Source organism: Anas platyrhynchos, chromosome 12 (assembly GCF_047663525.1).
Source record: "Anas platyrhynchos isolate ZD024472 breed Pekin duck chromosome 12, IASCAAS_PekinDuck_T2T, whole genome shotgun sequence".
NCBI classification, from domain to species: Eukaryota; Metazoa; Chordata; class Aves; order Anseriformes; family Anatidae; genus Anas; species Anas platyrhynchos.
Window position 1 is genome coordinate 20,216,484 of NC_092598.1, and position 16,146 is coordinate 20,232,629.

The 16,146-nt window shown below is 38.0% G+C and overlaps 1 protein-coding gene across 22 annotated transcripts in view; it reads left to right on the forward strand.

The window, feature by feature from the left end:
* The window catches only part of ZNF536 (zinc finger protein 536), a 347,101-nt gene that overhangs the window by 156,061 nt on the left and 174,894 nt on the right, over window positions 1-16,146 (forward strand). For all 22 annotated transcript variants that reach the window (XM_021272913.4, XM_027466845.3, XM_021272916.4 and 19 more), the window contains one exon: window positions 7,308-9,479. In XM_021272913.4, the coding sequence (XP_021128588.2) occupies window positions 7,310-9,479 (2,170 nt within the window). In that variant the 5' untranslated portion in view covers window positions 7,308-7,309. The remainder of the gene's footprint in view (window positions 1-7,307; window positions 9,480-16,146) is intronic.

The following is a 16,146-nucleotide window of genomic DNA, read 5'->3' on the forward strand; positions in this document are numbered from 1 at the left end:
TTTGTTTTGAAATCAATAAGATGCTTGTTTAAATATCAGCACTACAAAGCAGCTACAGTTGTGTCGGTTGCCTTCCCTGTTCCCTCCCCTACAGTCTGACTGTGGCCAGATGCTGGAAGATGGGTGCTGCTTTGCCCACGCTCCCAGCCTGAGAGTGGGATCAGGGTCGCTTCATGCAGATTGTGCCAGAAGAATGGTTTGCCCCAGGTTGTAGTGGTGGTTTATTATTATTAATTATTTTTTAATTCTACTTTGCAAAGACAACAAAACCTAAGTGTGAAAAAGAGATTAATAGTAGTAACTAATTACCAACTTAGCCATAACAATAGCTTAAAACTGCAAATAGATTGGACACGTTACCTGTAGGCCAACTTTTTTTTTTTTCTTAACATTCTGTTCCACTCCAGAAACCATGTATTTTCCTAATATGATTATGTTATACCCCAAGGAGCAGGACACCTACTTAACCAACCAAAAATAATAATAATAATTTAAAAAGTGAAAAGAAAAAAGGGGAAAACTACAGTGAACTCAATGCAGTTATTCTATTTTACATAAGTACAAATAAGAATAGAATCTGGCCTAATGTTTATTTCATTTTATCTATGAAATTTTTCTATTTTTCTAATTTTTCTATTTTTCTATTCTATAGAAAATGCTATCTTTGTGGCATTAAATACAGCTGATCTCTCTCCTTCCTTTCCATACACACATGTTTTTGTTAAAATTTAGCTATTTACATCTATGTCTCTTAGTATTGCCTACAAATCATTCAAAGAAGAGTAGGTCATCTGTGCTGCTCTACTGTTTATATATCAATCATCTGGCAAATAAACCACTCAGTATCCTACCCACCTCAGTAATATTTGTGATGTAATTTGTTTGGATGCCCAAATGTCACCAGCGTTGATTGTAAGAGATGAAAAAAATGTACTTGCTCAGCACACCAAGCTCTGGGCTAAAATGTAAGCATGAAATCTCTGGTTTATTTTTGTAATAATGTTTACAGCTGTTTAATGACCCTGAAAGGGTTCAGTAGTCTGGTGTTCTGTATTTCTTAACAGGAGTGTATTATGCTTATAACAGCCTTAGTTAAACAGTTTCAGCTACAACAATAAGGACAATATTTAATAAAAATTCTATATATATTCTGAAGTTTCTCAATGATACCTGTTTACAAATTGCTAAGAACTGAAGCAGTCTGTATTGGAATATTTAGAATTTATCAATGAACCACAAGATGGTGTAGATATATGTGTATTTTTCTAGCTGGAAAGACAAATACCAGGTCTGTATTCTGAAAGCATAAGTAATGGTATGTGTAACTAACTGCTCGGAGGATCAGGGCCAGAGCGAGCTTGTCGTTTAAACACGTGAGCTTGTAAAGCATTACTTTGCTTACTGAACTGTAAATCTTTTAACTAACCTAATCTAAGCTATAATAACAGCACAACAGTGTTTTTAAAATGACTGTTTTCTCTACAGCAGTGAAGAGGGAAATGCTTTAGTGTGTGTCCGGTAGGAGTGAGCAGATGTAAATGAGAGCTGAATGTGGTCTATCTGTTTACAAAGATAACAGGTGTGTGGATACATATATGTACAGTTATACAGATATGTGTGTGCACACATGTTTACATGTGTGTGTAGGCATATATTTGTATTTCAACTTTTTTATTCTACTTGTTATATATTTTTTCCCTTCTCTGTTTCCAGCAAAAGGAAGTCGAGCATCTCACATTACATTAATGTAGTTGTGATGACAGGCATTTCTGGTGTCATAATTGGCTTTAAATTCCAGTAATCCATTTCAAATAGTTAAATAAAATCTGTGTGTTCAATTGAAATGGCTAAAGTCAGAATTTTCATTATTGATATCACAGAAAATATTCTTCAGGGCAAAAATGTGAGTCAAATCAAAATAACTATTAGTATCATCAAAGGGACTTGAACATCTCACTGTACCTTCATGTGGGAGATGAGAGAGTATTTTCATACTGTTGAAAATTTGTTGTGAATTTCATAAGCTGAGTACCCTTGTAATAGAAATAGGAAACTGTACGTCCTACAGAGTAAATGGCTGTCTTCTGATGGTTCCTTAGTTTCTCGTGGAGGGCTTACTCCTGCCCTGCTCCGTGCAGTGTTACCTGCACTGGTTTGCAACCTGGGTATACACCACAGGGCGAGTGAGGATGTGCCTCTCTGGCTGTAGAGGATGGCTTTTGCTGCAGGAGTGGAAGGTTTGTTTAGGTTAGGAAGGGCAGACCATGAACAACTGATACCAATGTGCTCTGTATGGTGCTGAGTCTTGGGGGACAATGTTCTTACAAAACATTTGAGATAATTAAAGGTCAAAAAGGGACTATACAAATTTCAACAGAGACATTTTGAATTTCTTAACAATCTCAAATTTTATTTGCAGTTGAGTTTGTAAACATATATTACTGCACAGAACATCGTGCTTCTGTTCCCAGTGCAAGTGATGGCAAAACATGCTGTGTTTTCCTTATAAGAGAGATCAAAATCGGGAAAAGAGTGTAATAGACTATATATTTAAAAACAGAAAGCTAGAGATTTCAGCATACTCAGGGAAAGCCTGTGAGTGGTCCTGAGTGTCTACTCCTTTTCATTTTTATCAAAAGAGGAATGGGAAAATTACAAGTATTCTGGTATTTTTCAGTTTTTATGCAGACAAAACACTTCATCACACTCCACACAACCATGTTGTGTATGAACTGAACAAGCATTATTTTTACATCTGGAAAATTCTGACTTTTCAGGAAAAAGTTTTGGGGGAAAAAACGCTTTAGGCAAAAATGTTTGGATGCTAAATGAAAGTTATAATGTAGATTGGGAGCTTTGTGAAGATTTGGGTACCTGTGATTCCAAATTGAGTGCTTGGGCCAAGCTGCCTTGCAGGGTTTCAGCTTTCATGAAAGCTTATAACCCAGATTTCTCCTGGGCTCTTTCTGGTCCCAGCAGTGTGCTGGGAAATACCTTGTAGTCCTCTGTCTGCAGATCCTGGCCTACAGAGGACAGTGAAGGTAGGAGGCAACCCCACCACCACAGCTGTAAATTCACAACAACACTTATACATGGATATTTCCAGATTTTTTATTTTTATTTTTTGAATACCTGGTGTGTTGGTTTGGTGAGGCAAGAAGGAAATGACATAATGAAGAAAAATGTTGTGAAAATACTTACTTTGTAAAAACACTTGAAAAGATGTACTGTTTATCTGTTAAAGGGTAATATTCAGGTAAATTTTCATGAGCTCCATCCAGGTTTGCTTCAGTGTTTTTAGCATTTGGGAGTTGGTGTAGAATGGACAGAGAGAAATGGCACATCAGGCCAGTCTGAAGAGGACCATAGCATCTATAGAAAAAATTGGGTGGAGGCATGAGGACTGGACAGCTGTGGTCATCTCTGTTGATTCAGAAGCATCCTTGCACTCTTGAGTGTTGGGGAGAGCAGCCAGGCCCTGAGAGAGAGCTAGAGCTGGCAAGAAGAGGTTAGGCAGTGACCACTGTGACTTTTCTTTCTCTGGACCTGGGGCAGGAGGTTGAGGAGCTGGAGGTAAGCCACAGCAGAGCTGGGACCTTGAACTGCAAGGCTTGAAGCAAGAGAGCAGGAGTTAGAGGCTCACTGGGGAATGAAAATCCCTTGCCCCCGGGATAGCCCATCTGGTCTTAGATACAGGCAGGGATGATAGATAAAGAGGGAGAGAATGAAATTGCTGTTTTGTGTGTGTGTGTGTGTGTGTGTGTGTGTGAGGGGAAGAGAGAGAGAGAGAGAGAGAGGGAGAGAGAGGGAGAGAGAGGGAGGGAGGGAGGGAGGGAGAAATTAGGCAAATTAGATTTGGTTATCTAATTCATGGTGGAATGATGGATGAGGAGGAATTTTGTTTCTGTCTTCCATGTGGATCAGAGATGAGATTTTGGTAGGTTTTGCTGTGAATGGGCTGAAGGATACTGAGAGTCTGATTTACATGACAGCTGAACAGCAACAGGGTCCCTGGGTTTTTAAATACAACCAGGAATTGCAGGAGGAGAGATTTCATATGGCAGTATCTTAAATGCCACAATTATACTTTGCAACAAAACTAGGTAGAAGTAGGGGAAAAAAAACTGTTCAGGGCCAGAGGCAGGAGACAGGAGTACAAGAAGTGGGGGCAGTTGAGGGTATGAATACAGTTTAAGTGAAGATCTGTAGCATTTTGAGATTGCAGTAGCTGGATACTAGAAACTGAACAGCTGATCAGAGTATGTGGTACTTAGAGGTGTTTGTTTCTCATTAAGCAGAGGCTTGCTGACCTTTCTGCATATTTCATCAAAAAAGTATAAAATTTCCACTGCCAAAAGATCAACATGTGTCAGTCAGGCTCCCCAGAATTGATCCAATATTACTAGTTTTTAAATGAAAAAATATGGGTTTGGTCTTCCTTTTGATTATTTTTTTTTCAACTCATCCTACATTATATGTGTGTGTATGTTTTGTGGGGGACAGAAAAGAGAAAAAAGAAATAGGAAAAGTTATCCTGTTCCAACTATAAATGCTGTTGGTGCTTAAAAAGTTATCTTTAAAAAAGAGTCACAAAATAACCTGAAGTATCAACCACAATTCCCTTCCCTGGTCCAAATAACTACAGGTTTGAATTGATGCTTAGGGTTAAACATCAGAATTAATAAACTCCATTGGGATCTGTCAGCATTTCCAAACTTAGATGCTAAAATTAACTACTCAAACCTTCCAAAGCATGTAAAGACACCAGTTCCGTTGATGTCAACTGAATAAATGAAATCTAGGCTGCATTTTTCAAGCTGTTATAGAAAATGACAATATAGAAGGACTTTTCCAAACCCTCTTTAATATATGTGCATGTCTGTACAAACAATAAATTTCTTGAATTTTTATTCTATTGTTTGCCAACATGCTTTATTTAAGTATGGTGAGGAGAAATAGCACTTGTAGTATGTAGAATCCAGACAAGAAAGTGGATTTCTGTGTTTTTGTTTGTTTGTCTGTTTGTTTTTAAAGGAAGTGTTTAGACAGATATTCAAAATCTCAGTCAACTTCAGGCAATGGCAAGCCTAATCACTACAGCTCTGTCAGATGCTTAGCTAATACTTTAGAACATGAAATTTGGCTTGTTTCAAGTGTTAAGAAAACTCAAAAATGTTACAATAATGTGTTTTTATGTGCTCCTATTTTGAATGATTGTGGTGTGATGCACAGAAAACCTGCATAGAAACCAAGAATTTGATTTGTTTACTTGTGTGAATATCTGTCTTGACCATGTTCCCCTACCTTTGGAAATCAGATACTTCAAGCCAAACTTAGGCGCAGTCCTATAGCTTATACATATAAGCCTTTTCCTTTGGCATACTTCATCCCATTAATATTTTTATAAATATTTGAAAGTATATAACTAGTGGGTCCCCAACATGAAACCTGTATCTTAGCAGCGTTAGTTTGAAAAAGACCTTTTTATATCTGAGCAAAATTTTGTGGCTCATGTTCGTCTTTAATACAGGCATAAATATCGATTTCCCCCTTTTTTCATGTAAGATCTGCATTGTATCACACAACCTCGTTCATCCTGTTGAGGACCAAATAGGTCTTGTCTTGGAGACCACCCATGCCTGTTCTAGTCCCTGGTTCTGTGAAGACTTAAGCATGTGTGGAACTTTGCTTTCAAGAGTCATCCTTTGAAGTCTACTGGACTACTCCCATGAGCACAGTTACATGCATTTTAAGTATGTGCCAGATTTGGGCCTCGAATTATCTAGCAAGTGGCCTCTGTGAAGCAGCCTGAGGAATGGTATCCACCTGGAGTGTGTGTGCAGCCTTTGTGGAAGGCATAGTGAGTAAGTGCTTTTGGCTAATGCCAAACAGAAAGCTCACCAGATTACTTATTCAATAACATATAGAATTTAGTAATTTTACTAGTGAATTATGTGTCAAATCACTCCACTGAACAACAAAGATATTATGTTCTAATATAACCTTATAGCTTCATATTGTTTGAGAGTTATTAGTGTAAAACTTTATAATTTAAATAGAATTTTATAGATACTTTTCTTTCTGTGTAGAGAAGTGGAAAGGGTGGAATATTGTTGTGGACAATTATGCAGACCATAACAGAGCATTTGTGTTCAACAAACAGCTTTGAATTGTAATTTTCTGCAATATACATAGTATGGGTACAATTTGTAGTCATTACTGTGTATTAGGAAAGTTATTAAAATTCTTAAACTTGTTGAGGCTTTCCACAACACCTTCCCCAGATTTTAATTGGTTTTATCTAGTTCCATAAGAGAGCTCTTTAAAACAAATCAAAGTGCCTTAAATCACATCTTACCCATCGAAGGACAGAGATATTCCTCTATAATCTGGCAAGTTTTCCTGAGAAATGAAATCAGAAGGTTCTCAACAATGAATTAAAAGACTTGGCAGAAGATAATTTATGTGCTTTTTGATGGGCTCAGTTTCAAAATGACAAAAAAAACAATGTTTTGTAACAGAAGGGTTAAATCTTAATCTCAGAGGTTTACAAAGCTGCTAGTCGCAGTCTCCTTAAAATTTAATATACCTCGTTAATGCTTACTTGCAAACACTGAAGGATTTTTATGATTATAATCATGTGTTACAGCACCTAGTACTGTTTCTAAGCAGCATACTAATCAGCTTAATGAGATATTACTGCACTTTTTGTTGACTAAAGCAAAATCCCTTTTATTGTTCTAAAGCTTGTCCTTTACTTTATTTTTTCCCAAAACATTATCTTGTTTTATTGTACACCAGTAAATATCATACCATCGTTTTTTTGTCAAATCATAAAACTATCTTTCTCATTGTAGAATGTGTAATATATTGAATATGGTTAATGGAACTGAAAGTTACAAATGGATTTCTATTTTTTTTTCCTCTGTCTTTTCTAATGAAAATGGGAGAGATGCATAACATTTCTTTTTCTATAGATTTAGAAATGTAAACAGGTGCAATTTCATAAGAAGACAGACAAGGGGATGGTAAAAGCTTATGCCCCTTCTGTAATAATTAGATTTTGAAACTGTAGCATATTTTAAAATAGTAATTAATAGTTATTGGTAAACATACAGAGTGATGAAAGCACATATATGACCACAATTGCATAGCACAGTTGGCATTTAATACACTTTTTATTGTTTTTACACTAATTCCTTTGCATTATTATGAGTAGGTAAAACATAAAATCCAAATTGTATGTCAGTGATTCAATGCTTGTAACTCTTTCACAGTCTGAATCTAAAATATCTTCTGATTTTCAGAGATGGAGGAAGCTAGTTTGTGCCTTGGTGTTTCTTCAGCTGTGCCAGAAACTGACGCCCATCTCAACAGCACTATACTCAATGGGCAGTATTCAATGAGCCAGAAGCTACACCAGATCACTTCCCAGCTCAGCCATGCCTTCCCAGAACTCCAGAACAGGCAGAATCCAGAGGAGAAGGCATCTGCACCACTAGAAGACAAAAGCCACATGTCCATAGCAAACCAGCCCATCAGCAGTCAGATGGCACTGTTAGCAAATCAGCTCAACAGGGAGGTTGACACCAGTTTGAATGGGCGTGTGGACCTGCAGCAGTTCTTAAATGGACAAAACCTAGGAATTATGTCCCAGATGAGTGATATAGAGGATGATGCCAGGAAAAACAGAAAGTACCCATGTCCCCTCTGTGGGAAACGCTTTCGATTTAACAGCATCCTGTCACTACACATGCGCACTCATACAGGAGAAAAACCATTTAAATGTCCATACTGTGATCACAGAGCAGCTCAAAAAGGCAACCTGAAGATACACCTGCGTACTCACAAACTTGGAAATCTTGGCAAAGGTCGTGGAAGAGTCCGAGAGGAAAACAGACTTTTACATGAGCTGGAGGAGAGAGCGATTCTTCGGGACAAGCAGATGAAGAGCAGCCTCTTGCAGCCACGACCTGATGTGAAAGCACAGCAGAATACCCAGCCAATGCCTCTTGCAAACTGCAACTTGTCTGTGCCAGCTAATCACAGCACACCTGATATTTCAAACCCTGTTCCCTCTCCAAAGCCAGTCAGCGTCCAGGAAGAAGTTGTTGCTCAGACAGCTGGGTTCAGATGCACGTTTTGCAAAGGCAAGTTTAAAAAGCGAGAAGAGCTAGACAGGCACATAAGGATCTTGCACAAGCCTTACAAGTGCACCCTGTGTGACTTTGCTGCCTCGCAGGAGGAGGAACTGATCAGCCACGTGGAGAAGGCTCACATAACTGCAGAGTCAGCACAGGGCCAGGGCTCCAACGGGAATGGGGAGCAGTCCACCAATGAGTTTCGCTGTGAGGTGTGTGGCCAAGTGTTTAGCCAAGCCTGGTTTCTAAAAGGCCACATGAGGAAGCACAAGGATTCCTTTGAACACTGCTGTCAGATCTGCGGGAGGCGATTCAAAGAGCCTTGGTTTCTTAAAAATCACATGAAAGTCCACCTGAATAAGTTATCTGTCAAAAACAAATCTCCGAATGATCCCGAAGTACCTGTCTCCATCAGCAGTATGTCCCAGGAAGCTCATGCAAACTTGTATTCAAGATATCTGTCGTGTTTGCAGAGTGGTTTTCTTCCTCCTGACAAAACAAGCTTAAGTGAACAAAATCAAATCTATAACAAAGGAGATATGCCCATGAAAGAGAAAGAAGTCTTGGGAAAACTCCTTTCACCCATGTCTGGCATTGGCCACAGTATTGCTGAAGGGGATAAACATTCTTTATTGGGCTGTCTCAATCTGGTACCTCCTCTGAAATCCAGCTGTATAGAAAGGTTACAAGCTGCCGCCAAAGCAGCAGAAATGGATCCAGTAAACAGCTATCAGGCCTGGCAGCTTATGGCAAGGGGAATGGCCATGGAACATGGCTTTTTGTCTAAAGAGCAGCAGATACAGCGCAGCCATGAAGACACTTTGGCAAATGCTGGAGTTATGTTTGATAAGGAGAAGCGGGAGTATGTGTTAGTAGGAGCAGATGGCTCTAAGCAGAAAATGCCTGCTGATTTGGTTCACAGCACTAAAATGGGCAATCAGAGAGACTTGCCAAACAAACTAGACCCTTTAGAAGGCAGTAGAGATTTTTTGTCACATGGTATGAACCAGGGACTCGATTACAACTTACAAAGTCATGGAAATGTAAAAGAAAAGCCAACTGAATGCCCAGACTGTGGAAGGGTTTTTAGAACATACCACCAAGTGGTTGTGCACTCCAGAGTTCACAAAAGAGATAGGAAAGGAGAAGATGAAATAATTCAAGGTAGTCTTGATGAACGCCGTGGGTCTGGCAGCGATCAAGAATCTCAGTCTGTCAGCAGGTCAACAACACCAGGGTCCTCTAACATTACCGAAGAGAGCGGAGTAGGTGGGGGTCTCTCGCAGACGGGGAGTGCCCTAGAGGACAGTCCACATCCTTCCTCACCTTCTTCTTCAGGTATGATGACTTCTTCCCTCTCTACACTGAAAACGTAGTAGCTATATTTGAAATCACAGCAGCAAAGTCATTTATGCATTCTCTTGTTAGGTCATTTTCTAACAGTCCACAGAGACACGGTGTTATATGTCAGAACATCTGTGTTTGGGTTCCCTCAATGCCTTTGAGATTAATTCTCGGTTCATCCTTTTTCTCCTCAAAGGGCGGGTTTCCTAGGCTTTCAGCTGTTGCTTCAGCCATGCCACTGGCAGTAGTGTGCAGGGTCTGTACGTTCATCAATGAGAATGTCACTACGAGGGCCTCTCCCTCCAGGCTCCGGAAGTATTTTTTTCCTCCTCTTCTCTTCATGGTGTCTATTTTGCAGACCCTTCCTTTTCCTCTCTGAAAAGGGTGAGGAAAGATGCCTTCTTCTAGCTCTAGCTCAAAGAAATATGATTAATAAGCAGTGTGTTGGATAACCTCTTTGATTGCCCTTATTCCTACAACCATATCAGTTACTTAGCTGACATATGTACTTGAACCTGGCCACTGGATTGATTAAGAGGAAATTCAGATTGCTAACTTTTTGACAATCTTTTAACTTATGTGCACATTTTAACGTGTACGAAACCTTCTGGTTAATTCATATCTATTTGAAAATCCAAGAAAAATAGAAATTGGACTGAAACATTTTAATTGCACTGTATGTCATGTTAACTTGTTGTGTATAAAATAGCAAAGCAGATAATATTTCTTTGGAGATGTCTATAAAATATTGAGCTTCCTCGTACAATTTTTAAAGTTACTAGCCTATGACTGCTGAAATAAAATCTCCAAGTAATAACAGGTAAGATTTCTGGCCTCATCTATATTTCCAAAGTCACTTACTAATGGATAGTAAATTGAAAGTTATATCTTCAGCCCTTTATAAAGAAAGCACCTCACTAATACTGTAATCATTCTGCAAGCCTAACAACAGAGGAAATCATGCCATAACAAATACTCTGTTACTAATGGCAACATTGATTTCTGCAATCAGCCATTAAGTCTAGAAAATGAAAGACAGTTTGAGGTACCTTAAGGCATTACATTGCCCACTGTTAAAGAGCTGGTAGCAGGCTGTTGAGGGTAATTCTTTTTATTTTTTTCCCCATTTTCGATAAATATTTTAGTATTGAAGGCAATTCACTGTTACAGTTATTAAGTATATGCCAGTTTATTTTTGTTGTTCTTGTCATGCTCCAGTATACTCTACTTCTGAGGCCAAATTAATATAAAAATAAAGTGTTAGTTTGCTGGCTTATTACAAACCAGTAAAGAAATTGTTAAGACACATAAATCTGCACTCCACATTCCACAGATTCCTATAGTACTTAATGCCGTTGTTTAAATACCATGAAACACACTGTCTACTCTTAGAGTCATAGCCTCATTTACAATTTATTATTGGTGAGACACATTAGAAAATTCTGTGTAGGAACAAGGGAAACAGGCGAGAGCTAATTTCATACTATGTAGAGTTGTTCAGAATGTTTTAAAAGGGTTGAAAATGTGTCAGGATGAAGATTAGTTTTCTAACTTTCACTTTCAAAAATCCTAAACTTTGGAGGGGTTTGGGGGTGACTTTGGGGAAAACTTTGGGGGAGAAAAAATGTTCTTCTTCAGTATAGAAAACATCACTTTTATTTTGCAATGCCACAGACGGAAATAAAGAAAACACAAATCGGTTAAGTTCTGTCTGAAGCCTGGAAAAGTTTGCAAAGAAGACACATGAGTCCTGAGTGAGGGTGAACTGATACAGACTTAAGAGGATTCGGAACAACACATGTGAAAGTTGGTGTGTTTTGAGTACCCTGAAAAACTTTAGTTCCAAGAGTTCTGCTTCACTTAATGTATTGTTGTGGGAAGTTTTTCCTGTCCTCAGAGGCAAAAGATAACACCACAGTCTTGTTGTTTCTGTGGCCACTAATATAAAATTATTTCTGACTTAAACTACAATTTATTTAAAGCATTTATTTTCACTCATAATTCATTTAGACTGAAGCATATAAAAATGAAAGCAAAATATGTGCAGTAACAGTTGCTAGAAGCACGTTCATTTTTACTACAGAAAATCAGACTCATATTGTATTTTATATTAGTATCTGATGGTGTCCTTTAGTCTGTTAGCAGTAAATCTAGGACAGTTCTCAGTATCACACATCCTACCATAGAAAGTATGCACATCTTTATAACTTATTAATCAGATGAAAGGAAAATAGAATTGCATTTTACCTGAACAAAATATAAATATTCTTTAGTACTTTAAAATTAAAATTTATTGCAGTATTGCTATTGCAACTTTTTCATCATTATGAAGTGTGTGTTCTGTCAGTACCTGTGAAAGATAAACCTGCAGAATATAAAAGAATCAGATTTTTTGAGTAAGGGAGAATTAAGTAGTCATTGAATCTTCTATTAAGAAATTACCACAAAACACAGTTTTACAAATTTCTCAGACTGCATAACAATGTCTCAAAACTTAATTTGCATCACTTGATTCTTTTTTGCCGAAAACTGGGTCAGTAGGGCCTGAGAAACTATTTTTTCAGATCTTAACCAATGAATTCTTCTTTATAAATTGGTGCTCTTAACATGATAGTAGTTCTGAATTCATCATAAAAACCTTTTTACACAGTGCCTCTTAGAACAGATCTCCAGAAGAAGGCTTACAATGAGTGGCAGAGAAGTCTTTGTTATCTGATGTAATTCTCTGCAAAGGAGGATTGGGAATGGAGTGCCTGTTTAAAAATGTCTAGCTCAGGCTGAGAAGAAGAAAGGGTCAAGTTTGCAATCAAACAGTTATTGCAGAGATGTGTGACTGTCACTGGCTGGGCTAATGTGGTATGCAGCTGTTTGTTATGTGAGTAAAAGAATGTTTGAATCAGTGAACATGTGAAAATGACTCCAGTGAACCAGAAAATGTGTTTGTTCTTTAGCTCTCCAAACTGCTGAGAACTAAGCTTAAGATCAACTGCTAAAACTAGGACCTTTGACAAATTGAGAGGTCATATTTTCTAACAGAAATGAACGAAACTAGTCACACAGATCATTTCCCTGTGTTTTTCATTGTTTTATCTTGTTTTTTGTTTACTTTTGTGTGAAATTATGAGAGTCAAATAAATGTCATTTCTGTCTCCACATACGATACAAAGGGAAACTGCTGTAAAAAAAAATCTGTGCCTGCACATACAACACCATCTGCAGATGGAAGGATATATGTGGAGATGCTATCTGGATGACTCCTGTCTACATGCAAGCACACTTCTGAAATTAATTTTGCAGCATCACAGCAGAAATGCATCAGAGTTGGACTAGACATCCAACGTTATTTCTAGACCTCTTATTTCTTTAAAAAAGTTGTATTTATACAGGTTTTGCTTAGGAATTAATTCATGGAATAATTAAAACTTAATGTAGTAAGAAATGATACTGTTCATTATATCCAGCAGGGTAGTACCTTCTGCATTTTCCTATAATTTTGGTGTGGGGATAATTGAAGTCTTGATAGTATGAAAGGGGTAATTGAATGCACTGACCCTCCAGTTCATTAAATAAAGTAGGCCAAGTTACATGATCAATGGAAAGCACAGGGATTAAAAAAAAAAGAAAATAAAATACTGTTAAATATAACCACTTAATATAACCTGTATGCAACACTTAATGTTGACTTTGGCATAATTTGTTTGATCAGATGGTTTGTAACCTTTCAAACATTTTTTTTTTTTTTTGGTGGTGGTATTTTTTTTAATTGTTGTTATTTTTTGTAAAAAAAAAAAGCACTCATTATTAAACAGAATTTCAGCCCATATTTATGTCCTTTGACATAAAAAGCTTTTGTACTGGACATCATTGCACAGACATAGTAAAGGCAGATCCCCTTTCTTTTTCTTTCTTTCTTTCTTTCTTTCTTTCTTTCTTTCTTTCTTTCTTTCTTTCTTTCTTTCTTTCATGATAGTCATCAACTGCTTAATGTGAACAAAACAGGCAAAAAATTTAAGTCTGAGGATTAAGATCTTCTTTTTTTTTTTTTTTTTTTTTTTTGCTTGTGCATTCCAATTGTTCTTAAAATATTTGGCAATGTCAATTAGTAACTGAGCAGAGTTAGCTGATGAACACAATTTTCCACTAGACTGAGCACCCTATTGTTGTCAAGCTAACAGCAGATTTCTGAGGTCATTATCATTCCCTGGTAGCTTGGCCCAGCTGCTTCATGCTGCAAAAGCCAAACTTTATACTGGAGCTGTGGGATGGCATGCAGCAACAGGGGGCTGGGAAGGGAGGAGAGGGAAGTTGGCTGAGAAGCTGTAGAAAGTCATTAGCATCTGAGGAACGAGAAAGTAAAAGTTTCTAGGTGTTTCGAGGGAAATCTGCTTTCTAGACCAGCTTCCTGTTTCCTTCCAGCCCCTCTCTGTACCTCAAGCACCGGTGTAATCTCTCAAACCGGGTGACCAAGTAAACAACAGAAAAACAGAATTTCTGTTGATAGTCAGTCCCACATGGAGGACTCAAACTAATCCAATGCCTTTAGCAGGTATTACATTTTGCTGATCTTAATAAAGCCTCACTCTCCCAAGCACTGACATAAGAAGTGGTAAGGAAAATATTTTGGTTTGCCCGTCTGAGGATATTTTACCTTAAGAAACAGTTGCAAATATTGAGCTGAAGAATTGCACACAGTGAGCACTGCTTTGGCAAGTTGCCAGTCCCAGAGGACAGCAAACAGTACTTTTATTCTAGAAATTCTAGTTAATATAGGCAATTTCTGTCTGTGCCCTTTTTCATTTTTTATTTATTTTTTCTCTTTTTCCTTTTTGTCTTTGTTGGCCTCATTTGGTATCAGGTTCAGCAAGATGCAAAGCTGCACTTTTTTAAAGCTCAGCTGTTATAACTGAGCGCCATATGCAGCCTTTCAATCCCTGATATGGAATACTGTACATGCTGGTCCATGTTTGTAAGAGATTTACAGAAGCTTGAGTTGCTTGTATTAAAGCTGTGTACATCTAGACATTTGGGAAAGTACTTACAGCAAAGCTGTTGGGGATGTAGGCCTATACTAATAAACTGGCAAAGATTCAGCTTTTACTCTTACATAATGCTTTAAATTGCCATCTCTGTTGAAAGGTCAGTTTACTTGTGGAGATCATCACTGTGGTCCCAAATCTGTTTATTTATTTATTTTTTATTTTTTTTTCTCCACACCGGCTTAATGGCAGACATGTTTCCTTTTACATCAAGACATAAAAAGCAACTTTAGGAGGCTTATAACACAAGTGGAAATTCTATGGCTAAGTATCCTCGGTAATGTTTCGATGTTATAACATTAATTAATGATGTTTGAAGGGCGAGGTTTTATTTATAGTTGCATTGCTATAAATCTGGGATCAATTCCGCCAACACTAATGAAATAATAGAATTAGCCCCAACATTGCTACTGTGAGGCTGTACTCTGTTATGAGTAACAGCTGCAAAAGGGCACTCCACTAAAAAAATAAGAAAACACCTCCCTGTCATGTCCTTGCAAAGCACATGCTTTATGACCTCTGGAGGGGAATACGGTGAATTTTGTGCAAGACAGATGTCCAAATTCTCTCACAATGAAAAGGCCGCAGACTGATTCTCTTTTCTGCCTCTTGTGATATATTCAAGTAACTTGGTCTATTGGTGCTAAGATTTGATCTTAAAAAATGTATCTTTTGTTGCTGGGAAAAAAAAAGCATAAATCATTGTTTTGTGTTTAGCCCTTAAACTGCAGTCTGTGTGTGTGTTTCTAGGTAAATAGGATTGTAACTGATGGTGTGATATGATGTATTTATTACTAGGACAGCTCTCAGCTACATTGAAAGAATGTTTGCTTTCATTTAGAAATTAAATAATAAATTTAGAGGTTCAGCTTAGACAAGACCCCAGATGGGAACTTCCTCCAAGCTCTTCAGTTTTCCTCCTCTGTTTCACTGATCTTGGGGTATCGAAATAGCAATATATTTCTGTGGTATTTCAGTGTCATTTTTATTGATCATTTCTTGGGATTTGTCAAGGCCACTCTCATAGGGTACAAGGGGCACCACTGTATTATTACAATGGGATCTAACACATAGCGGGGAAACCTGAGGTCCAGCCCCACCCAGTGGTGCCTGATTTGGGCATCTGAATTCTGATTCTCCTGGGCCATTCTTAATTCCCTAGCATCACACCCCAGGGCAGGTTACAAGGCCAAGAGTCCTAGGCAAAGATCTATGTGTCTCAAAAACACTGTCCTTTTCTGGAAGACTAAGGAACAGGATTTGTGATCCTGAAGTCCTGAATCATTTTGGCAAAAATGCATTACCCACCTTCTTTCCAGCAAGGGAAATAGTCTCATCATTTCCTAAAGCATTACTCTCACTCCCAGTTGACATTTTTCTTTATCATTAGTCTGGATAAAAGGAAGTCTCTAGAGCTGAAAAAGTGAGGTGGCTATATTACCAGCCTACTTTTTTTGGTAGTGAAAGTAAACTTGTCTCCTTAAGGATGAATTAAAGGGCTTTGTGAGCCATGCTAGTCTTCATTTTGGCACAGGAAAGGATTTCTTCAGGTCCTCTGTCTATGCCACACATGCTGGCTTGGGCTCGTGCTTGGTAGCATTTCAGCCACATGAGGGGTGCAAGGA